This window comes from Microchirus variegatus, assembly GCF_963457635.1.
Source record: "Microchirus variegatus genome assembly, chromosome: 12".
NCBI classification, from domain to species: domain Eukaryota; kingdom Metazoa; phylum Chordata; class Actinopteri; order Pleuronectiformes; family Soleidae; genus Microchirus; species Microchirus variegatus.
The window spans coordinates 26,135,356-26,161,706 of NC_139813.1; the positions used below are offsets into that span (position 1 = coordinate 26,135,356).

Here is a 26,351-nt window from a genome sequence, read left to right on the forward strand (position 1 = left end):
CTGACCAGCTCGGTCTCTGTCTGCTCAGCCTCAGCCACTGGGACGGAAGTCGGCCGACGACTGGACCGAGAAAGAGCGAACATTTACGCACATTTAAGTGCATTAAGAATGTGAGGGGAAACTGTTACAACTGTTCAAAACTGTTAAAAACTGTTAAAAACAGGGTGTTGGTGTTTTCCAGTGGAGGAAGTGGAAGTTTTCAAACCCCTGCAACATCCGCGCATGGATTGGAATTAAAGCCTGGGATTAAATCTGACACTTGAGGATCCTCGCTTTCATGGCAACGTGAAAAAAAGGATTTACTGCGGCCGGGAGTAGAACTTTTGTTTTTTACGCAACGCAATGATTGAAGCAGTTGAAGGTAAAGTATCGGCACCACGTTGAAGCTGAAGTATATATATATATATATATATATATATATATGTATATATATATATGTATATATATAAGAAAAGGCATCTGTGTGTGTGTCTTGTGTTGTGTACATTGCGTGTGTTGTGCCGTCTTGGCGTTGTAGGAGAATTTCATGATTCTAAAGTGTCTATAAATACGCCCGCTATCATGTATCTGCTATTTGTAAAGCAGCGCTAAGCCTCCTGTGACAGGAGCACCAGTGCTGCGTCAGATCAGTTAGCATGGACACGTCAAACCGTTTTTAGCAAGAAAACGGCACTTTACAATGACGTCACTGTTATTTATGAATGAAACACACAAAATATGTTAGTTTCCATATCACAGATGTTGGTTAGCTGGGGGATTCTTTTTTAAATCAGTCTTAAATATGTCAAAGATAATACAAATATTGACTTTGCATTATTAGTTTTTATGTTGCATCAGATTGAACATTTACTACCTTTTTAAGTCCTTAAGGACAAAAATGTGCTTTTGCAAAAACTTCTATGAAACTTTACGGATTAATATTTAATCATTTTGATTTTTTTTTTTTACCCTTTAAATAACAGTTTTATGACTTAATGTCACTGTTATTTATGAATGAAATACAAAAATATGTTATTTTCCATATAAGAAATATTGGGTTAAATTTACTACCTTATTAAGTCCTTAAGGACAAAAATGTGCTTTTGCAAAAACTTCTATAAGAACTTTACAGATTAATATTTAACTCAAAACTATCAAACATTCAAGCATTTTGAGGATTTTTTACCCTTTAAATAACATTTTGATGACTATATGTCACTGTTATTTATGAACGAAACACAAAAATAAGTTTTTTTCCATAAGTCTTGAATATGTCAAAGATTATCCAAAATATTGACTTTGGTGCATTATTAGTTTTTATGTAGCATCAGATTGAACATTTACTACCTTCTTATGTCCTTAAGGACAAAAATGTGCTTTTGCAAAAACTTCTATGAAAATGTACAGATTAATATTTAGCTCAAACATGCAATCATTTTGAGGGTTTTATACCCTTTAAATAACAGTTTAATTACTTAATGTCACTGTTATTTATGAAAGAAACGCAAAAAATAAGTTGTTTACCATATAAGAAATGTTGGGTTAAATTTACTACCTTATTAAGTCCTTAAGGACAAAAATGTGCTTTTGCAAAAACTTCTGTGAAACTTTACAGATTAATATTTAGTTCAAACATTCAACCATTTTGAGGGTTTTCCACCTTTTAAATAACAGTTTGATTACTTAATGCCACTGTTATTTATGAATGTGCTTCAAAAAATGTGCTTTTGGAAAAACTGCTGGGTTAAATCTTTTGATCAACTTCAGTCCTGATCAAAACGACCAAATATTGAATCATTATCAGGATTTTAACCCTTTAAATGCCTGTTTGATTACATATAACAAATGTTGGGTGACTGGGGGAAAAGACGTATTCTTAAAAAACTCAATGATGTTCTATTTCTTCAGCACTTTCTGAACTTTGACCTCTAAAGAGAAGTGACTTATCAAAGTGAAAGCACATGTATGAAAGTCGAGGCCTATGATAAAAAGATAATTATCCACATTTCTGGGTCAAATATTGAGTTTTTTTTTTGATATACAGTAACATCAATCATTTATGGTCTCAGGATTTAAATCCATGATTAAAAAAAAGTCATAGTTTCCTGTCATGTTGGACAAATATTGTTGAAGGATAACCTGGCTTACTAGAGATTATGGTGTTAACCGTTTAGCTCATATTCCTAATTTTCTGAATCTTCCTAATAACTGTGTATATTTATGTCATTATTTTTTATTTCATTCTGTTACTAACTTTCATTTCCTTTTCGCTGGATTTATTCAGGTCAATCTTCTTTTTGCTGTGATCACATGACAACTGAAAAGTCATTTTAATGTCGTTCTCCCTTTGCTTTATGTTTTGGATTAAATTATTGTACAGCTACTTTGTAACTATGAGTCTTTAAGCTTATTATAATAATGTAATAATGTAATTCAGTTCTAAAAACCTAGTTTAAGTTATTCGTTTTCCCTAATTTGGATTATAAATGTTCAGTGGGATTTTATAAGTCTGCCATTAATGAGATGAGATGAGTTCTAACAGTTTATACAGAGACAGTGAAGCAGTCGTTTCTCTCTGACCTTTGACCTCTGGGATCATTTTCATGTCGCATTATAACACAGTCACTTAAAAATGGCGTTTCCACTTCTCTAAACTATATTTAAAGAGATTTACTTAAACTTAAACCTCGTCATGACGACTGACAGGATTCTGCTTTGTCAGGGGTGTGTGTGTGTGTGTGTGTGTGTGTGTTCTTGTACTTGCGACATACTGAGGACCAGTGAGGGTTTTTAACCAACAGAGTGAGGTCATTTTCACGAGGTGAGGACATTTTGGCCGGTCCTCACTTTGTTTTCATTGAAATCACTTCCTTAGCTTGTAAACATGCTATACTCCTCAATTTGGTACAAAAACCCGTTTTCGAGCCCTGGTGTTTGCTCTGGGGCTCCACCTGCAGATATTTCATGGTACTGCACCCAGTAGCTCTTTATAGATGTCATTCACGAAGTAGATATTTTGTAATTGTGTTGATTTAAAAAAGTGGAAATGCTGGTCCTCACTTTGTCAGCACTTTTACCCGGTCCTCAGTATGCAGCAAGTACAAGAATGTGTGTGTGTGTGTTTAGAATGCTGCTAAGCTGTTTGAGTGAGCAATAACAGTCACGCACAGTCGTCTCCAGCAGTGAGCGAACGAGAGACAACAGGTGTCTCAACTCTGTGACACACACAGACACACACACACACACACACACACACACACACACACACACACACACACACACACACACACACACACACACACACACACACACACACACACACACACACACACACACACACATCAGCAACCCCACAGACACATTTTACGACACAAAACTGATCCATTTCATTGGATAAAAGTCTATGTGAGACTGAATCAGTGTGAAAATTGATCTCCAGGAATCATAAATGCTACCAAACCCATTGAAAGTCAGGCACAACGACATGAAATCCACCTTGAATAGATATTACAGTCTTGTATAAAGTACCTTAAAGTGATACTTGAGTAAAAGTACAAGTATGTGACCAGAAAATAACTTCAATTTGAAATATAGGAGTCCTATAAGTGAAGAAGTGTGTTAATGTGCATGGTCAGAGTCTTTATATACGCTGATGACGTTACAGTTTTACAGAAAACTGTCACGTATTAAGACGTCTGTGATGAACGAATATGAATTAAAAATTACCATCAAAACCACGGAAATGTTGTTGTTGTTGTGCCTTAAATTCATCCTTAAAGGCGCCATATGTAAGAATGTGGCCAAAAACAGTTACTACATCATTCAAATTCAAAACACAGAGGTCTTTTAGGTTTCGTTTTCTGACGTAACTGGCAACCCGTGGTCGCTCGGCAGCTGAGACTCTACTGACCGCAATGATTGGTAGACGGCGGTAGGTGGCGCCACCTGACGCCAAAACATGATTTGATTTTTTTTTTTTTAATGCAACTATTTTGTCTGTACTGTTGTTGTTGGTGAGTTCAGTTTGTTATATGAACATTATTCCTGAGTCTCTGTGACATATTAGGAGGATTTTATGGCCAGTTACAAAAAATGAAATTTTTGTCAACAATTACATTCAATAATAATAAACTGACAAGAGGTTTAAGCTCTTAAATCAGTGCGATCTTCCAGAAATGGAGTAAAAGATAAAAATAAAGAATAGAGTAAATTAAATTAATGAAAAGCTCTAATCTTATCCTGGTCCACTGTCCGTCTTTATGTTGACACGTCCCTGGATTAAGACGCTTAATCCTAAATTGCTCATTTGAACTTACTTTAAACCACACGTGTCAAACTCGAGGCCCGGGGCCCAGATGTGGCCCGCCACGTCATTTTATGTGGCCCGCGTGTGATTAATTGGTCTTAAAAATCTGTGTCAAAATAGGTCTATGCTGCTTTAAGGCGTGCGTTGAACCATAAACTACATTTCCCACAATGCACGGCGATTGCCTTACCCGCAAAGTGGCGGCATCACCGTCGCGGACCGGGTTACGTCTAAAATTCGTCATATTTGTAACTTGAATAAGTAATAAAATTATTTAGCAATAATATGTTACCGAGTAGTTACCTTTATTTTTACGTTATATTTGGTTACATTTAGTTACATTTACTGTGTATGACGGATACATCTGGACCTTTGAGGGTAACAATTATGCTGATGTGGCCCTCAGTGAAATGAGTTTGACAACCCTGCTTTAAACGTTTTATTTGTATATTATATTTATGTATATATATATATATGTACTTGTATAGGGAGTTGCTTCCCCCTGCTGCAGCTCTAACAGCCTCCGCTCTCTCCGTGGAAGACTTTGTTGAAGTGTCTCTGTGTGATTCTGTGTCCATTCATTCTGTAGAGCTTTGATGAGGTCAGAAAACTGAGGTCGGACGAGAAGTTTGGTGTTCCAGTTCATCCCAAAGGTGGGGTTGAGGTCAAACTCAAAGTCAAACCATGTCTTTTTTTTTTTTTTTAAATCGTACGGGGGGAAAACGTGTTGGACTAGAAAAAGGGTCTTCCTCTGTAGGAAGTGTTGTAAGCATTGTCCAGAATGTCTCTGTATGCTGACGACGTTAAGCTCGTCCTTCAGTTTAGAGCTGATGTAAGAATCTCTGTGTCTGATCCTCTCAGCGCGGTCGTCGACCGTCACCACGATGGTCATCGACAGTAAGAACGTAGACGCCGCGTCGGCGTCGTCGTCCTCGTCCAGGAAAAGCTTCGCGGACAACCTGACGTCCACGTTCAGTTCCCCTCTGGCCTGGATCTTGGTCCTCGCTCTGGTCGTCACGTGGTCGTGTGTTTTCGTCATCATGTTCGATCTCATGGACTACAAAACTATCTCAGGTACGGACATGACGCTGTTTGTTTGTCGTCATTTTCACAGAAATCTTTTGTTTTGTTTTTTAGGCTCAAACTTTCCGTGAAAATCCGCTAATTAAACGCATTCATTGGTTCCACTTCTCTACAAACACTGCTCATAAATGTCATTAATTTCATCTGCATTCACCTCTACTCGATTTTTCTAACCTTAACGCAAACATTGTCCTTCATTTTACCGAACAATTTCACCCGATTCTCACCAGAACTGGAACTTTCAACTCCAAGTTGCGTAGGGAAGTTAGCAAAAACATGGACGCAAACGTATCACAGGCTAGCCGTTGTTAGCTTCTGTTAGCAATACCAGTAGATAACAACATCTACATAAAAAACAACAACGCGGATAAAAACAATTGAAGAAAAACTGACTTAGTGTGAAACATGTGTGGCGGCCATCTTGGAATCCCATGTCAGAGTACGTGAGGTTTCTCCAATTTTTAGAGATGGAAATCCAACTTAGCTGGAATGCGCCATCGATATTGTCCTACTGTTCTTTTACATATTTTTTATTTAATTGCGAATACAAGAACATAAAAATCATAGGAATAAACTATCAAATCTTTTGTACTTTTGCCGCCGGTACATAGGTGGAAAGTCGTCAAACGTTGCCAAAATGCATTGTGGGACCTTAGCTTTAGCTTTTTTCACGTTGAGTGCGCCAGAAGTTGATAAAATGTTCAACTCTCACCAAATTCCATTCTGTACATACACAAACAGGCGCACTAGCTAGTCAAATCATGTTCATGTGTTAAGCTAATGCACTATGCTGGCTAAACACTATGCTATCTAAACACTAGCTATCAGACAAAGCTACCAGACTACTTGATCCATACTTGAATTTTAGCTCATACAACATTAGCCATTCTTGTTACGTAGTTAGCCGTGACATATACTGTTGAGCCCTCTGCTAACCTCGGATGCTACGTGCTTACGTACAAAGTTAATACTCAGATAGCTGCGAGTAGCTGCGAGTTTAACGTGTAAACGCAGCATAGCGATAGCTCCCTTTAGCATCAAGCATCACCCATCACTGCATACAAGTGGGTCGACATTGCACATTAACAACTTCATCACCATGCAGCGTGAACGCACAAACATCTCCACTCCATCTTCTTCCTCCTCCTGCTTTCACTTCACCCTCATTTTTCTGCTCACAGCGTCTTTTGTGTGTTTGTCGTCCAACCAGGTCGCCCGCCTCCGCTCGTCAGGAAGGTTTTAAAGGATTCAGGGCGTAGAGGTATTAACGCTGCAGATCAGAGGCTTCTTCTAAAACCGCTCATAAAAAAATAATAATAATACTAACAGCCTAAAATCTGCTGCTTGTATCAGCTAACACCGTTAGCAGCACCATCATAGAAAACGTAGCACGATGCTAAAAGTGTTTGGACGGGTACGGAATCTTTAGACTGTGATGTTGATGGTTTTCCAAACTCGCTCACTGCATATTCATCTATGTCTGACGTGTTTTTTTTGACAGAAAACGTGGATCGTTGATAGTTTGAGCTTCAGTCGAGCTTTGACGTCACCGTGTTCGGATTTCCCGCCCAAACGACAAATCAAGCTCTTCTGTAATCTCAAACGTTTAAATGTTTTTGGTCTTTTTAAATGCATTTTCCAGCTCTCGTTTTTCAATGTTTTTTAGTGCTTATTTTGCTATCTATATCAATCTATCATAGCATATATCATGCTAGCGCTACGCTACGCTAAACAAGGGCAGGAGTAAAGCAACACTATTGAGGCGAAATGCCGTAAAACGCCAAGAACAACAAAACTAAGTATTGTTTTTGCATTGGGAACTCTGGCCCTCCTTCATCTTTAAGCTTTTAACGAATAACAACAGTTTTGGTTCAAATTGGACTCTTCAACTGTTTTGTAGACGACTCGATGAACGAGGGTCAGCGTGATTTTTGCGTGAAAAATTGCTATTTGCTCAGCAAAGGTTGAACTGTACGGTGGTTTTCAGTTTTTGGACTTGAATCAATTCCTTATATATTGATCACAGCCTCCGCCTCAGTTTTGAACCTTCAGATTTAAAGTCGTGGGACATTTCCTCACTGCAGTCACGTCTCTGTCTGCACTGACGAGATGTCAGAGAGTAAGACGTGAGATGCTCTTACTGAAACTCTGTTTGTTTGTTTGTTTGTTTGTTTGCTTTGGTGAAAAAGAAGAAGAAGAAGGAAAACGTCGGTCCAAAATAAAGCGCATCGTGACTGTATTTACTTCCCTTCTCCACCAGGGGGCCTCAGCAAGTTCGGCTCGGACCCCGTGACGGCGGTGAACGACGTCGTGGAGGAGTCGACCAACGTGATCAGCGCCATGTTGAAATTTACCGCCAGCCTCTTTGCTCCGGCAGACGATGAAGGTAAAGTCGCAGAAAACTTTGCATTAACCATATTTTACGCAAACGGTTTGCGCTTGGTTATTACGGTATGTGGTTATTACGGTAATTTCACTCGCGTTATCATTTTTTTGGGCCTGTTTTTGGACATTGAGACAAAGAGTCAAACAAATGTCAAGTTTAGCACACGAAATCGGGTGTTTATGTCCGACTGCAGTGATTTTTCTCAGTAAAGCTTTTGTTTTTCTTCATTTTAAACGGTTAAAATGCAGTAAATTGTAAAAAACTGCTAGATATTAGTATTAGTATAAGTTATTCTGGAAAAATGGGCAAAAGTACTTACTGACAGGACATTTTCCGGCCCTTTTATGGTGAAAGTGTTTGGCACTGACACTAATTCCTGTGTAACTTCCGGTAGTTAGCATAGCCGTGAGCAGCTAACCTTGTTTTTTTACAACTTGGGACGGTGCTGAACACTTTTTAAAGTCATCATTTGGCTCAAACGACAGATTAACTGTGCAAAAAAAGATTAATTGAAGTAAAGGGACAAAAAACAGAACAGCCATAAAAACCTGCTAGTTTTATTGTGAAAGAGACTTTAGGGACTTCGGCACTAACCCCGCCCCCTTTCCCGATCGCTTTAGGGAACTACGGTGGCCTGCTTGTACCAAAAAGGATGTTTTATTCTTCTTTTGCGTAATAATCTGTCTGTTTTGTCCACTCAGGCTCCCGTAGAAACAAAGCGGCACAAAATGGCTGCCTCTGTAAAGCATAGTTGAAATCAGTGGATTATTCTAATGCTGTAAAAATGATTTTAAAGGGATTGTACATATGGGTAGAATATTAAATAAATGCTAAATGTTATTCACTGGACCTTTAAATGAAGTAAAAACGGACGTTTGTTTTTCTGCAGGAACTCTGTACGCGGTGAGAAAAAAAGGTTTGTATTCTTTGTTTCTTTAAATCAATCTGAAAATGAAATAAAAAAGAAATGAACAGCTGCTGCTTTTGTCGTAGGTTAATGTTGCTGCTGAAGCTTCATTATATGTGCTCTTCTTCACGTGTTCGTCTGCCAAACAGGAAGTGCTAAAGTTGGACCGTACACAGGAAATCACAATATAGCAATAATTATATTTAAAGGGTTAAATATGGCTTTGAAGAAATTAGTTAATTATGGTTTATTTGTGGTATATTTGGTAATTTTATGAGATTATGGTTATCTATAACTATCTAGTAATCATAGTATAGTATCACATGTAGTTTAAAATCTAATGATTATATATATTTATATACAGGTATAAGTCAAAATTATATATATACCTGTATTTATAAACAACACGTGAAACAAATATAAGACAGAACTTTAATGAAATAACTAAAGTATTTGTCTGTTTTTAGTAAACCATCTAAACCATTTAGTAAAATTTGAAATTATAATCTGATTAAATCCCAATAAACTTTCTAGTAAAGGTTTGTTTTTAAATGAGACTTTGAAAAAACAACAACTCTGACTCAAGATAAATAAACTATATCACTAAATAAATCCTGTTTTTTTCCTCTTTGTTTTGTTAAAAGCCGACGTTGATGTTTTATGGCTCAGATTAAACACAGTGGATCTACAGATTATTTACAGTAAAACAACAGATTTAATCTGACTTTATGTATAAAACCATCTCAAAGATTCGAGTTGGTTGGAGGAGGAGGAGGAGGAGGAGGAGGAGGAGGAGGTGAAGATTGAGACAGGAAAAGGTACTCGGACGTTTTGTTTTTCTCTCTCTTTCTGATAACGTGTAGATTAATTTAGTCTGTTCCTCTTCCCTGTAACAGCAGATTAACAAAAGACAAGAAAAAGACTTTTATTGTGAAGGATCTGTTTCTCTCTAACTGTCCGTGCGACTGCTGCCACTAATGTATAATCTGCCGCGTGTGAACCGTAGCATGTTTCATCCACGTTAATCTGGAGTTTTGTTGCTGATTTTTGTGTTTTTATTTGTATATTTTTTTGTCGCGTTCCAGGAGAATTTCTACCGTCTCGAAGTAAAGGTGAGTACGTTTTTCATTTCCTACATTTAAACACGCGTTTGCCGCCAAATCCTGCGTAGCATTTATGAAAAGAGGGATCTCCATCAAGTATATGTTTACATAAATATATATATATATATATATATATATATATATATATATATATATATATATATATATATATATATATATATATATATATATATGTATATTTTACAAATTCTGCAAAAAAAAATTGGGGGGACCCAAAAAAATATCCTGTGGTCTCTCTGTGGGTCCCCGACCCCGTCTTTGAGAACCCTCTTTTTTTTCCCCATATGGAGTTTCTATTGACATAAAGGAAATCACATTCATTCATTCATTCATCAGTTGTGTTTTAAAAGAATAAGAAAAACACTAAATGATGTGGGATTATGGTTTTTTTGGGATTAAGACGTGGGATTATTGTTAGTCAAACACACACTAACAAATACAATAATGTTATAATAATGACGACTGTCGTCTTTTCTTGAATTCTTTCTTGCATTTCCTCGGTTTTTAAGTGATTTTGTGTCTTTATGAGATTATATTCTCTGCGTGGATTATAATCCCGCGTAATCATAATAATACGACTGTTGTTGTTGTTGTTGTTTATTTCACAGTTATAGGGATGCAAGCAAAGACCAAACCATCAGTGGTTGAAGCTGAGGATGAGGAGGAGGAAGAGGAGGAGGGAGATGAAGAGGGAGATGAAGAGGAGGCCGCTGAGGAGGAGGAGGAGTATGCAGAAGAGGAGGAAGATGAGGAAGAGGAGGAGTATGATGAGTACGAAGACGAGGAGTACGAGTATGAAGATGAGTATGAAGACGAATATGAGGAGTATTATGAGGAGGAGGAGGAGGAGGAAGAGGAGGAGGCTGGTGTTGAAGATGAGGAGGAAGAAGATGGAGAGGAAGAGGAGGCTGGTGTTGAAGATGAGGAGGAGGAGGAAGATGAAGAAGAGGCCGAGGAAGGAGAAGAGGATGAGGATGAAGATGAAGATGAAGTTTCTCCTGAGCCCAGTTCCTCTTCCGAGGACGATGAAGATGAAGATGAAGATCTGACGCTGCCCGACGAAGACGAGGAGAAAGACGACGTCGTCTTCGTCGACTCCTCGGACGTCAGCGACTCTGCTCTTCTCTCCAGTGACGAAGAGGAGGAGGAGGAGGGAGGTGATGATGAGGAGGACGATGAAGACGACAGACTGGCTGAAGGCGTCACTGACAGTGAAGATGAAGATGAAGATGAAGATGAGGAGCTTCCTCCTGTCGCTGCGGTCAGTGAAGATGAGGAGGATGAAGATCATAAACCCGCAGAAAATGTTAAAGATGTTGAAGATGATGATGATGATGAAGATGACCACGAGGAAGAGGTCAAACTTCCTGATGATGATGAAGATGAAGATGATGATGAAGATGAGGAGCAGGAGCTTCCTCCTGTCGCTGCGGTCATTGAAGATGAGGACGATGATGACGATGAAGATCATAAACCTGCTGAAGATGTTAAAGATGATGATGATGATGAAGATGACCTTGAGGAAGAGGTCAAACTTCCTGAGGATGATGAAGATGAAGATGATCTGGAACGATCAGATGAAGAATTCTCCGTGGCCTCGTCTGAGCACTTTGCAGACGATGAAGATGACGACGACGATGATGACGATGATGAAGAAGAAGTAAGAGACCTTAAAGACGATGACCTTGACAAAGACGTCCACGTTGACCTTGACGAAGATGATGATGAGGATAAAACCAAGGATGGAGACGATGAAGAGGAAGAGGAAGAGGACGTAGCTGTCTCTGAGAGCACAGACAGTGGAGTCCTGGGTGATGATGATGATGACGATGATGATGATGATGATGATGATGATGATGAGACTGTGAAAACAGATGAAGAATCCGTGGACAGCGACGACGCGACCTTTGACACCACTGATGAAGATGAAGATACTGATGATGAAGACGTCGACTCCAGCTCATCTGAACTCATCTTAGATCCTGACGACATAATCCAGATTAAAGACGCCGACAAAGATGATGAAGATGATGATGATGAAGATGATGAAGTCAAAGCAGAGTCCTTAGCTGCTGCTGCTGATGATGATGAAGATGATGAAGATGAAGATGAAATTGATAAAGATGATGATAAAGATGTCTTAGTGACAGGTGCAGTGTCTTTGAATTCTCTCATCTTCAGTGAAATTACAGATTAAAATCAATATTAAATCATAACAAGGCCTTATACATATATATATATATATATATATACACATATATATGTGTGTGTATATTTATATATGTATATTTATATTTATATAATCTATATAATCTACAAATATTAATTTCTGTGTGATGACATAAATGTGAAAAGATGTGATGTCGTTATGATGTTATTCATGTTCCGTGTGTGTTTGTAGTCACCACTGCACCAGCAGTTACTGTCCAGGAGGGGGCAGTGAAGACTGAGGAGGAGGAGGAAGAGGAAGAGGAAGAGGAAGAGGAAGAGGAAGAGGAAGAGGAGGAGAAGATCAGTGAGGCTGATGATGATGAAGAGAAGAGCGACAAGGAAGAAACTGGTCAGTGTAACATCATCATCATCATCATCATCAGTGTGATACTACACAACTGTTTATATATATACTATATGTGTTTATATATACTATTACACACTATACTATAAAACTGTTTATATACACTATACTATATGTGTTTATATATACTATTACACACTATACTATAAAACTGTTTATATACACTATACTATATGTGTTTATATATACTATTACACACTATACTAAAAAACTGTTTATATACACTATACTATACTATCTGTTTACATATACTATACTATACACATGTTTATATACTAAATATATTATTAGATAATCTATACTCTGGTGTTTTAAGGTACTATAACAGTGTTAATATATACTGTTACTATCCTACATACTATACTATATTATAACACTATATACTATACTATGCTATAATACACTATAAAACTGTGTATACATACTATACTCTACTACACTATCAATCTGTTTGAATATACTGTAACAGTGCTTATATTTACTATACTACACTTTATTATACTATACTTTGCTATACCAGTGTTAATATATACTACACTATACTACACTGTACTGTACTACACTTTACTATACTACACTTTAATATAATATACTATACTATGCTACACTGTACTGTACTATACTACACTATACTAACTTTACTATACTACACTATACGATACTTTACTGTACTATACTATACTAAACTACACTTTACTATACTATATTATACTACACTTTACTATTCTATATTATACTACACTTTACTATACTATATTATACTACACTTTATTATACTATACTGCACAAGATTATACTACACTTTATTATACTATACTACACTATACTATACTACACTTTACTATACTATATTACACTTTACTATACTATATTATACTACACTTTATTATACTATATTATACTACACTTTATTATACTATACTGCACAAGATTATACTACACTTTATTATACTATACTACACTATACTATACTACACTTTACTATACTAAACTACACTTTACTATACTATATTATACTACACTTTATTATACTATACTACACTTTACTATACTATATTATACTATACTATACTAAACTACACTTTACTATACTATATTACACTTTACTATACTATATTATACTATACTATACTAAACTACACTTTACTATACTATATTATACTACACTTTATTATACTATACTACACTATACTATACTACACTTTACTATACTATATTACACTTTACTATACTATATTATACTACACTTTATTATACTATATTATACTACACTTTATTATACTATACTGCACAAGATTATACTACACTTTATTATACTATACTACACTATACTATACTACACTTTACTATACTAAACTACACTTTACTATACTATATTATACTACACTTTATTATACTATACTACACTTTACTATACTATATTATACTATACTATACTAAACTACACTTTACTATACTATATTACACTTTACTATACTATATTATACTATACTATACTAAACTACACTTTACTATACTATATTATACTACACTTTATTATACTATACTACACTATACTATACTACACTTTACTATACTATATTACACTTTACTATACTATATTATACTATACTATACTAAACTACACTTTACTATACTATATTATACTACACTTTATTATACTATACTGCACAAGATTATACTACACTTTATTATACTATACTACACTATACTATACTACACTTTACTATACTATATTACACTTTACTATACTATATTATACTATACTATACTTTACTACACTTTACTATACTATACTATACTATACTACACTTTACTTTACTTTACTATACTATACTACACTACACTATACTATATTATACTACACTATACTACACTTAACTATATCAGCACAAATGAACCAATAAAATCAAACATATTTCAAAGTCATTTCCTGTCTCTGAACTCAGTGATGATCAGTCCTGCTGCTGAGGATGATGATGATGATGATGAAGATGAAGATGAAGAAGTAGAAGAAGAAGAAGAAGAAGAAGAAGAAAAGCCGATGATGACGTCACAGAAATCTGTGGACGAAGCAGAAGATGAGAAAGAGGAGTTTGACGAAGACGACGATGAAGACGAGAAGGCGACAGTGGACGTGATCAAACCTCTGCCTGAGGAAGAGGAGGGAGAGGAAGAAGTGATGAAGAGTGAAGCTACAGGTCAGAGACCATGACGGACGTTTTTTTACCTACGTTCACTTTAACGTAAACTTAAACGTAAACTTAAACGTAAACTTAAACGTAAACTTTAACGTAAACTTTAACGCTAACTCTCTCTAACTGCGTCTCTGTCTTCTCAGTTTGTCCATGTTTACATTCGTCCAAAGTCAAAGAGTCTGAGACCAAAACTGTGGAGAAAAAAGGTTTGAGAGGTCAACGCAGTTTGTGTTGGTGCTGCCCCCTGTGGAGCACCACTGGAACTACACCACTGTAATAATATCTCACTTTGTGTTTTTTCAGAAACTCCAAAGAAGGTTTCAGCTGTGAGGAGGAAAAAAGGTCATTGAGATCATTAGAGTGGTTTAAAAAGATTAAAAACAACTAAATAATTCTCTAATTGTTCGATTTTGTGACTTTAATGTGTAACATGTAATGAAATATGAAGTATTAACGTATTTCTATTTTAATTTTAGGCCGTGAAGCTGTGAAGATTCCTGACGAAAAACCAAAAAGAAAAGGTAAAACAAAAAAAAACATCATCTTTTATTTTGTTAATATTCTTTATCTATAAATAAATCCATGTTTTATCTGCAGCTCTTCCCAGAATCGCGAGCCTGGAGCCAAAAGTCAAGAGGATTCGCAAATTCCCCGTTTTCCTCAAAGGTACGAAGAAAAAAAATATCACATTTTTCTAGAAAATGTACGTGACGTAAATATCGACTTCTGTAAAGATCATTATCTGATATCTGATATTATCTAAAGATCATTATCATTATTATTATCATTATCTTATCATTATCATAACAGATTATCTGTTTTGGAGTGGAAAACTAATTTTCCCGTACCAGAAACACAAGAAATTACGATATTTATTTTTTTAGACCGCGAACTTCGCAAATATTATTGTTTGTTTACTACGTTTGTTTACACTTTGTAACTAACTGATGTGGAGACAACAGTGTCAACAGAGTCACCTGTGATTAGACTTCAGCACAAACAACAGAAAAAAACAAATTTTGGCTTCTCATAAAAACATCATAACATCATCTGCATAAAAACATCAGCTCAGAACATGATGAGATACTACACTGTACTATAAACGTGCTATTATACTATAATATATTATTTTATGTATAACATATATACTATACTATAAATGTGTTATATACTATATAATATTACAAATGACATATATACTACTATAATATAATAATAATAATATAATAATATTATAGTATAGTATATATATATATATATATATAGCCCATTTATAGTATATTATACTATAAATGGGCTATATACTATACTATAATATACTATAAATGTGCTATCAACTATATTACAAATATATATATACTATAAATGTGTTATATACTTTACTATAATATATTACAAATGACATATATACTATACTATAATATACTATAAATGTGCTACTTTACTATATTGTATTACAAATGACATATACACTACTCTATAATATACTATAAATGTGCTATATACTATACTATATTATCTTACAAATTATGTATATATACTATACTATAATATACTATAAATGTGCTTATATGTACTTTAATTTAATTATATCTGTACAATACAACACTATATTATTAACATGTTTATATACACTATACTATACTATATATACATTCATATATACTATAAATTATACTATACTATATATATACTAAAGAGGTGTTTTTACTGTACTATAAGAGTGTTTATATATACTATACTATAAATGTGTTATATACTATATTATAAATGGCATATATACTATACTACAATATACTATAAATGTGCGTATATGTACTATACTAAATGATATGTCATATATACAATAATATATATATAAATATATATATATATAACAACAATACTATAAACATATTTATATATACTATACTATAAACACGTTCATATATACTGTACTATCCACAATTATATTATGCAATTAACATGTTTATATGTATACATACATATGTATATATGTATATATATACATATATACATATATATATATATACATACATATATATCAAGAACCTTTTTTAACTCAACTTTTTACATTTTTACAATAAAAAGCCAGGAAAGAGGAAACCAAGACCAAACAGAAAACCAAGACCAAGACCAAGACCAAGACTCCAAAACCAGGTCACTGATATGTGATATTATATATATTTATATATTATATATATATATATTTATACACACGTTTACATTTGTCTGTTTACAGTCACAGAGAAAGTGATCATAAAAGAAGACGAGGTCACAGAATCTGGACAAGAAGGTAAAAAACCAATGGATTCAGACGACGTTATTTTAACTTTATCTTTGCTAGTTTTACAGTGTATTACTGTTTTAAAGCAGACAGATTCACATGGATTATTATTAGTTTTTTAGAATTCTTACTGTTGGCAGATTTGTTTTTCATCCAAACAGGAACATCTTAATAAAATCAAGAATTGTTGGTGTATTTTTACTGGTGTTGTTTTTACAGTGTAACTTTTATTAATCCTGGTTTAAAGTGAAAAAATACATATTTTATGATTTAAAATCTGAACTCTTTTGTCTGTCTTTAATCCCAGTGGGTCCCTGCAGACCTGCACCGGTTTACTGTCCGTCTCCACCTGGATGGTACGGTGAGTGTCGCTGTTTTAAAGTGTTAATCTTAATCTTAATCTGCAGATCAATCTCTATCCTTTTTCACTTTCAAATGTCAAACGAATCTTTTTGTTCCTGTTTCAGTTCATCACATCGTCACAGACAACCCGTACCCTCCTCCCACCGTCGCAGGTAATCTCTATAATCTCTAATAATCTATACATTCTTTTCTATAATCTCTATAAAAAAGAAAAATCCTAATTCTGCCTCTTTCAGCTCCGTCTGCTCCGGTTCTGACCGTCCACCCCGGAGCTCCGCCCCTGCAGCCGCTCCACCTTCAGCCGTATCCGCTGCATCTGATGCAGTCGCTGATGCAGATGCAGACTCAACCAGGACCAGAACCAAGACCAGAACCAAGACCTGAACCAGCACCAGCACCAGCACCAGCTCAGCCTGTGATACAGTCACAGCCAGAACCAGAACCAGAACCAGTGATGCAGACGCAACCTGAACCCAAACCAGAACCAGTCCAGCCAGTGTTCAGAGCAGAACCAGAACCAGAACCAGAACCAGAGTCTCCAGCTGAGCCTCAGGTCCAGACTCCAGCAGCTGAACCTGAAACTGCAGCTCCGTCGATTCACGGTGATTTTATATTTTAACGTCTCTGTTTAAAGGTCTCAAACCTGCGGCCCATGGACCACGTGTGGACGCAGCAATCGATTTAATGTGACCCAACATTTAATTTAATTTAATTTAATTAATTTAATTTAATTTAATTTAATTTAATTTAATTTAATTTAATTTAATTTAATTAATTTAATTTAATTTAATTTAATTTAATTTAATTTAATTTAATTTAATTTAATTTAGTTTTTTTAGTTTGATTTAATTTAATTTAATTTAATTTAATTTAATTTAATTTAATTTTATTTTATTTTATTTTATTTTATTTTATTTTATTTTATTTTATTTAATTTAATTTTATTTTATTTTTTTAGTTATAAAGAGTTGTTTCTGTCTGTTTTTTACATTTACTTAAAACAGAAACTTTTATTTTGAAGTTCTATGAATGTTTCCATTTTATTTTGAAACAATACTCTACACCTTTTTCACGGATTAAAGTTACACAGAATTAGGTACAAATAAAGACTTTTAAGTCAAAAGTTTACTTTAACTAAATTAAAATGAAAGATTTTTTGACTTTTTATGAAAGTTTATAAACGTTTTATAAAATAATCTGTAAAACAACAATGTCATAACTTCTCTAAATGTATTTTTACGACAGAATCAGTCGCTGCAGAAGAAAAAGCCTCCATCAAGAAAGGTGATTATATATTTATATAATTATTGAATTTTAAATATAAACTATATTTTTACAAAATCATTTTGTATGATCAATGACGTCGTTTCAGCTTCAGTTTTTTATGTAAAAACTTTTGTTTCCAGATGTCGTCGTTTCAAAAGACAAAAGCAAAGCAAAGAAAGGTAAAAACATCGTCACATACATGTATATTTGTATATATATGTATATATATATGTTATATATATATTTACTGGCTGTGTATTTTATTGTGACAGAGCCGAGTGTGAGGAAAGAGAAAATCCAACTTCCTGTTGTTGTTAAAAAAGGTAAATAATGTTTATTTTATATGTTGATGTAAAAAACTGCACTTTGTGATATTTGATTATTTTATTTAGATTTGTTTATTTTGCAGAAAAAGAGAAAGAAAAAACAAAAACTGCTGCTGCGTTAAAGAAAGGTAAAGAACATGGTATATATATATATATACATATACATAGGGTATTCATATATGTATATATATATATATGTATATATACATATATATGTATATATACATTTATATGTATATAGGTGACATATATCTCCCAATTTAGGGAGATGATTAAAAGTGGAAATAGAAGTAATTTTATATGTTTAATGATTATTATATAGTATTTAATGTTATATATTTGTGTGGAGATACTTGTATAAAGAGTCTTTTTGATTATTTGTGTAATATTTCAACATTATTTTTACTTTATTTCAGATAAAGTTGTAAAAGACAAAACCGCTGCATTAAAGAAAGGTAATTAAATATTTAACATTTAACACAATATTTAACACATTCTGGTGTAAAGTTGCAGAATATAGTTCATTACACGCATATTTTGTAATTGTACATTTTTTAAGAGTAATAATTTAATTAAATGTAATTTACTTTAATTTAATTTAATAATCATTTAAGAGTCTTTCAGATTGTTAAAAAAAAAAAAGTTGCATTATATAATATTTATTTATTTGTTTATTTATTTGCAGATAAAGTTGTAAAAGAGAAAACTGCTGCAATAAAGAAAGGTAATTAATATTTAACATTTAACACATTTTGGTGTAAAGTTGCACTATATTGTTGATAATAAGCATATTTTGTTTTTACAATTTAAACAAAAAAAGAATAATTTAATATTAATAATTTAATTTAATAATAATTTAAAAGTCTTTCTGATTGTTTGCAAAAAAAAAAGTTTTATTAAAAAAGAAGTTGCATAATATAATATTTATATATTTATTTATTTATTTGCAGATAAAGTTGTAAAAGAGAAAACTGCTGCATTAAAGAAAGGTAATTAATAATTAAGATTTAACACATTTTGGTGCACTATATTGTTGATAATAATCATATTTTGTAATTGTACACTTTTTTAAAAAAGAGTAATAATTTTTTTTTTATTTTATTTAATAATAATAAGTTAAGAGTATTTCTGATTGTTTGCCAAAAATTATACATTTGTATATATTAAAAAAATTGCATAATTTAATATTTATTTACTTAATTGCAGATACGGTTGTAAAAGAGAAAACTGCTGCAATAAAGAAAGGTAATTCATATTTTTAATTATTATTTATTATTTAACACATTTTGGTGTAAAGTTGCACTATATTGTTGAGAATAAGCATATTTCGTAATTTAAACAAAAAAAATAATGATTTAATTTTATTTAATTTTATAATTAAATTTGTTTGCAAAAATTATTTTTTTTTTTTATTAAAAACAAGTTGCACTATATAATATTCATTTATTTATTTGCAGATAAAGTTGTAAAAGAGAAAACTAAAGCTGCTGTGGCGTCAAAGGAAGGTCATTAATTAAATATATTTATATTTTAAAAACAAAAACAATCTTAAATATAAAACAGCAGCTATGACGAAAACTAAATGTAGTTTTTTTGGGGGGTTTATTTTCAGAGTCGACTGATTCTCGACAGAAGAGGAAATCTGAAAAGACGAGTAAATACAAATATACTTTATTCGGATTATTTTTTAATGAAATTTTGAATTAAATCACATTTTTTTTAACTCTTTTCAAAAGTTTCTTCTGTCAGAAGCAAAACAAAGACGTCTGCTGTCAACAAAGGTAAATATATATATATATATATATACATATATATATATATATGTGATAATGATTTATACGTTTATTTCCAGACTCTGACCCTCGACGTCCTCAGACGCTCAGACTCAGACCCAGAATCCATCGCCATGACGACGACGACGCTGCGATCAGAGGAAACGTGACGACTGAGGCCAAACAACACAAACCTGTGACGTCTTCACCTCAAACAGGTGACGTTTAGAGAAATAAAAACATCTTTATCGTCCGAGAACTCGTGAAAAACTCTTCAAAATGTCTTTGTTTTGATGACGTTTTGTTTGATTTTCAGTCAAGTTGAGATCAGAAGCCGAGGAGAAGAAGAAGAAGAAAGGTGAGTTTATATTTTTATATTTATATTTCTGAAAGCTGGGAAGTTTGCACGTCGGCGCCCACGTGTGGTTATTACGGTAATTTCACTCCTGCTGTTGCAGGAAGCCGGTGAATCAGCGTCAAAAGTGGCGGGAAAACGCCTGTAACATAGTTTTTCCATCTTTTTGAGACAAAAAAAACTCAAAAATGTTGATTTTAAATCAACACACATGAAAAATCTGGTGTTTAAACTGTTAATGAACTATTTCAACATGCAGTAAAATGTAAATAACTGACAGATATTGAAAGTTATTCTGGCAAAATGGACAAAAATCACATTATTAAGTGAGAGTTATTTATCAGTCATTGATGACGTCGTCTCTCTTTCTGCTGCAGGAAAAAGTGAGAAGACGAGCGACGCTGAAAAGAAATCTGTCAAAGAGGCTCAAGGTATGAATGAATGAATGGATGGATGGATGGATGAATGAATGAAAGAATGAATGGATGATGAATGAATGAATGGATGGATGAATGAATGAATGAATGAAAGAATGAATGGATGAACAAATGAATGGATGAATGAATTGATAATGGATGAATGAATGGATGGATGAATGAATGAATGAATGAACGAATGGATGGATGAATGGATGAATGAATGGATGGATGAATGCATGCATGCATGCATGGATGGATGAATGAATGGATTAATGGGTGGATGAATGAATGAATGGATGGATGAATGATGAATGGATGGATGGATGAATGGATTAATGGATGGGTGGGTGGATGGATGAATGAATGAATGAATGGATGATGGATGATGAATGGATGGATGGATGAATGGATGAATGAATGGATGAATGAATCTTGTTAAAGTGTCGCTGCAGTTCTGTTTCTGTCCACTGAATATGAGAACATGAATTCATCCACAGTTTAAAGACATTTATAATAATAATAATATAACTATTTATTCAAGTTGTTGTCAGAAGTCTGAATTTCTGAGTTTGTACTTGGAACACGAACGCAACCTTTAAGTCAGATTTCTATTTCGGGAAAAGGAAAAAAAACAAAACAAAAAAACTCTTTCTTTTATTATTTTTTTGTGGACTAACACTCTTCTGTGAATGTGAACGGTAAAACTGTAAAGCAGCTTTAATAAATAAATTAATAAAAACAGCTTCTTCTTTTTCTGATTGGATTTGGTCGTAAAAGTTGCTCGAAATATAAATAAAGTACAGAAGTATTATGTATGTATTTATGTACATGTTACTGTTGTTTACACTTGTTTTGTTATAAACATTTAACTTATTTGTGTACATTTATATTTCTTGGTTTAACAACAATAAAAACATCAAATTCCTCTTGAATTCTCGCGTCCGTTTGTGTCCTCAGTTACCACTGATTTATTCTGGGCTCAATTCTATATTTTTGGTTTGTTTTAAAAGTTTTAACTTTTTTTGCTTTTAATTTATAATTATTATACCTTATAATTATTTTTGAAGGCCACGGTAACTCAGGACACAAATGTCTCTCGTCTCAGTTCGGTTCATTCTGTGAAAATCTTTCACTTCACTGAGAAACTTTTTATCGTCTTTGAGCCAAAAATCCTTCATTAATCTAATCTGTAATCTGGATTAATATGTTGATGAATCACAGAACAACAGATGAAGAACTCTGACCTTTGTTGATCTTCTTCTTCTTCATGTCGTGTGTTGACTCGACGTAGATTATAATCCAGGGTTTGTCTAAAAATACTGACACATGAGACTCAAACATTCTCCTTCATCCTCTTCCTCATTCTCTTCTTCTTCTACTACTTATTTAACGTCTTCTGCTGCATAAGTGACAACACTGCCCCCTTCTGCTCTGGAGTATGAATTGCACATGAGATCAGCTGATGATTGAACTGTTTCCTGTTTTACTTCCTGACTTTGACGTCGTCTTAAAGAGAACTTCCTGTTAACGTCTTTTCTCTGGACGACTTAATATGAAGAGACATTGACGATGATTATCGTTATTTAAATGAGGAAAAACAATAATAAGAATTAAAACGTGAAGTAAAAACCTGTTAAATCACAGTTTTTTCTTCTTCTTCTTTTCGCAGAAGAGTCTCAAAGCGACGACGACGCCATAGAAAAGAAGAAAGCAGGTAAAGATTTACAAGTGTTTTTGCTGAATAATGCAAACGAGGGAGTAACGCGTCCTTTCTCGTGTGCGAAGGCCACCGTAGTTTCCACGAGAGTGTCCTCAAGAGTAAGAGAGGAGTGAGCGAGTGAATCTCTACAGTCTCTCCATTAGAGGTCGCTATTTCTTACAAAGTACAAGAACTCCCACGTTTACAACCCAAAATATCGCCCACGTGGACTTGTCGGTTCGGCCAAGTGAAGAGTTTGTAAAGTGAAACCATTAAAGTTGTGCAGTATCCGTCATTAAGAGTGCAAGAATATACTGAACAGCCACCAGGGGGCGACACTGAATGAAAATGAACTCTCGTAAATTCTTACAGAAGAACAAAAGGCCTTCAAGTGACGTGAGAGGAACTCCCACATTTACAACCCAAATATCGCCCCCTAATGGAGCCCACATGGACTTGTTAGTTCGGCCGAGTGAAGTTTGTAAAGTGAAACCATTAAAGTTGTGCAGTTTCCGTCGTTTAGAAAGTAGAAATATACTGAACAGCCACCAGGGGGCGACCACACTGAATGAAAACGAACTCCCATATGAAAACATAAGTCTCACTTGCTTTAAAATGTCAGCAAACTTTTTCCTGAAGAGGACAGGGGTTGTTTTTTTTTTCAACAATATCGTAAATTCTTACAAACAAATTACAAAAGGCCTTCAAGTGACGTGAGAGGAACTCCCACGTTTACAAACCAAATATCGCCCCCTCATGGAGCCCATGTGGACATGTTAGTTTGGCCCAGTGAAGAGTTTGTAAAGTGAAACCATTAAAGTCGTCCAGTTTCAGTGGTGAAATCATTAAGAAAGTAAGAATATACTGAACAGCCACCAGGGGGCGACCACTCTTATTGAAAAAGGACGCTAGTATGAAAACATAAGTGTGTGCTTCTCACTTGCTTTAAAACGTAAGTAAACTTTTTTTCCTGAAGAGGGCGTTTTTTTGCGACTATATCGTAAATGTTATCGTTAAAGCTAAAGGCGCTAGCTTACATTTTATCGGACATTTCTAGGAGACACATTAACGTATATCTGACGTTCTTGTCTTCACAGGTCAGCGGTTCTTCCAGTGCGTTTACGTGCCGGGCAAAAACGCGCAGTACCCGCTGCGACCGTTCGCGCCGCCGATGTCGCCCGCCATGATGTCGCCCGCCACCATGTCGCCCGCGCTCAGGTCCATGTTGGAGCAGCAGAGGGCGACGAGGACGTCGGGACAGTGACGAAACCGAAACCAGCCTCAAATAAACACAAGTACACCTGACGGTCGTGCTCTCCCAGTCCAGCAGGGGGAGACGTTCGAATCCGTGGGCGTCGTTGTCGCCGTTGTTGGCGGACGACCTGACACGGACTGACCGATGAAACGGGGACATTTTATCGTCTGTTTTCATTTATTCGTGTATTAATTTTTACTTCTCCTCGTGGTCGAGCTCCTGGAGTTTCCTGACGATGATTTTCACTTTTTTGCGTTTGTGTTTTTGTCGTCGCGCGTTTGTGTCTTAGATTAAACACACGGAAGCATTTTTTTAAGCCATTTTTATAATATTTAACATAACGTCCATACCAAAAATGTTAATAATTGAGGCTGTGGAAAAGTCCACACACATTGGAATTTATTTTTGTTCATTTAAGTGAAAGCAGTGGCTCATTATTATCTGTTTTAGGCCACATGTCGCTAAAATAATAGGAAAAACAGGATTCGATTATTTCAGAATTAGCACTATTTTGGAAAATACCTTGAGTTATAATTATATATTTAAGTTTATTGTCATTGCAAATCACCTGTCTGAGCCTTTTGCATTTGAATGTAAACATTTTTAGATTTTTTTGAATTCTGATCTAAATCATAAATTTAACTAAATATTTTCGTGTTTTTTTGCTGATTCTGCGATCCTTCGGCACATGAACGTCAGGTGGTCAAACCCCAGGAGCTCCCACGACCTTTGACCCCGGCAGACTCAACTGTCTCTGAACACGGACGTGGACGAAAAATGGGTTCTTTATTACTCTGTTACTGTTAAAAACACAGAAACAGGACAACAAAAGTCAATAAATAAGGTAAAGAATATGGAAAAAATGAGTTTATATGAGTTTATACAGACTTCACAGATATTTGTTTTGCAGAAAAGTCTTAATAGACCAAAAAAATATAGACTAAAGTTGTAAATATAGTCAAAGTTTAATATACAATAATTATTATGTTCAATAAACCAAAATAAATGGCAACATTTTCAGTTCCATTGGTTTAAAGTTCATTTTTATCATCTAAATTATACAATTATTAAATAGAAAATGTCATTTAACACACACTTTTTTTCCCCGTGGTGCGTTCAGAGACACCGATTCTGTGCGGGACAACTCTGATGTGACCAAGTCATGAGACGCTGTGATGTCTGCGACAGTGGGTGAACATCGTGCTAATCATCAGCTAATTTATTTTAGCCACGATATAAGTTTCCGTTACCTCAGTTAAATAACTGCGAAACATTACCAGCAATTTTGCTACTGTTGTCTTATTTAAAGTTATAAATCATTTAAAACCTGAGAGGAATAATAATCATTTTCACACCTGCGATAAACTTTTAATTTGACGTTTTTGTTGTGTTTGTTGACGTCGTATCATCGGCGTAGAGTGATCGGCTAGCTTACCTGTCCGTCACTATTTGACCCCGCCTACCTGAGCACACCTTACCCGAAGTTTTCACAGTTAGCCGTAGCGGCGAACAGCGCTGAAGCAGAAACGAGAGCCAAGAAGTTAGCTTGTGCTAGCGTGCTAGCGAGTTAGCGAGTCACGGAAGAAAACGGGTGAGCGTGAATGGAGCAAAAAATGTGATGACTTTTTATGCGTTGTGGGCGGGGCTTTGGTGAGGTGAGAAGAGGGGATGGGACCTATCAGTTTAGCCCGCTATTGCTAACGTTTCCCCCCCACACTTGCCCCCACATTTGCCATTTTTAAGCACGTGTTAACGGCAGCTTTAAAAAAAACTACCAATATCGTTGCTATACCAGTAAACACAACAATAATTTGAATGAGGAGCCGTTTTTTTGTAAAGCCTAAAGCTCCCAAATCTGTGCCTTATTATCTTTACAGTCGGGAAAGTCTTAAAGTTGTGTTCACAAAGCTTCACGTTAGCTCTGACCGAACCCGAACCCGAAGTGAAGCGACAACGTGTTTAGAGGCTGAAAAAAAAAGATCGTAAATATCTCAGCGTCAGAGTCGACCGCGGGGCTCCGTTAGTTCAAGTGCGAGCGTTTAACCCCGAGG

The 26,351-nt window shown here is 34.7% G+C and overlaps 1 protein-coding gene across 7 annotated transcripts; it reads left to right on the top strand.

The window, feature by feature from the left end:
- On the top strand, positions 1 to 26,145 carry LOC310934633 (uncharacterized protein). 7 transcript variants are annotated; one of them, XM_083898406.1, is made up of 35 exons: positions 1 to 361; positions 4,875 to 4,938; positions 5,147 to 5,359; positions 6,579 to 6,629; positions 7,629 to 7,754; positions 8,644 to 8,670; positions 9,747 to 9,773; positions 10,394 to 11,935; positions 12,187 to 12,345; positions 14,310 to 14,561; positions 14,702 to 14,764; positions 14,862 to 14,900; positions 15,035 to 15,079; positions 15,156 to 15,224; positions 16,650 to 16,718; positions 16,801 to 16,854; positions 17,153 to 17,206; positions 17,313 to 17,360; positions 17,445 to 17,810; positions 18,454 to 18,492; positions 18,615 to 18,653; positions 18,747 to 18,797; positions 18,884 to 18,928; positions 19,217 to 19,255; positions 19,486 to 19,524; positions 19,751 to 19,789; positions 20,007 to 20,045; positions 20,258 to 20,305; positions 20,413 to 20,454; positions 20,537 to 20,581; positions 20,653 to 20,790; positions 20,889 to 20,930; positions 21,305 to 21,358; positions 23,016 to 23,060; positions 24,143 to 26,145. In XM_083898406.1, exons 3-35 carry the CDS (start codon positions 5,170 to 5,172, stop codon positions 24,307 to 24,309), a joined length of 4,092 nt encoding a protein of 1,363 aa, XP_083754532.1. In that variant the 5' UTR covers positions 1 to 361; positions 4,875 to 4,938; positions 5,147 to 5,169; the 3' UTR covers positions 24,310 to 26,145. The 7 variants fall into 7 exon arrangements, with proteins under 7 accessions (XP_083754532.1, XP_083754530.1, XP_083754531.1 ...); XM_083898404.1 differs by lacking the exon at positions 4,875 to 4,938; XM_083898405.1 differs by lacking the exons at positions 4,875 to 4,938; positions 19,751 to 19,789.
- The last annotated feature ends 206 nt before the right edge of the window (positions 26,146 to 26,351 follow it).

Bases quoted from the DNA above. Each gene is read 5' to 3' on its own strand.
- LOC310934633 (XM_083898404.1), top strand. The intron at 15,080-15,155 runs GTAAAACAAAAA...TTTTATCTGCAG, and splicing joins CGAAAAACCAAAAAGAAAAG to CTCTTCCCAGAATCGCGAGC. The intron at 18,929-19,216 runs GTAAAGAACATG...ACTTTATTTCAG, and splicing joins TGCTGCTGCGTTAAAGAAAG to ATAAAGTTGTAAAAGACAAA.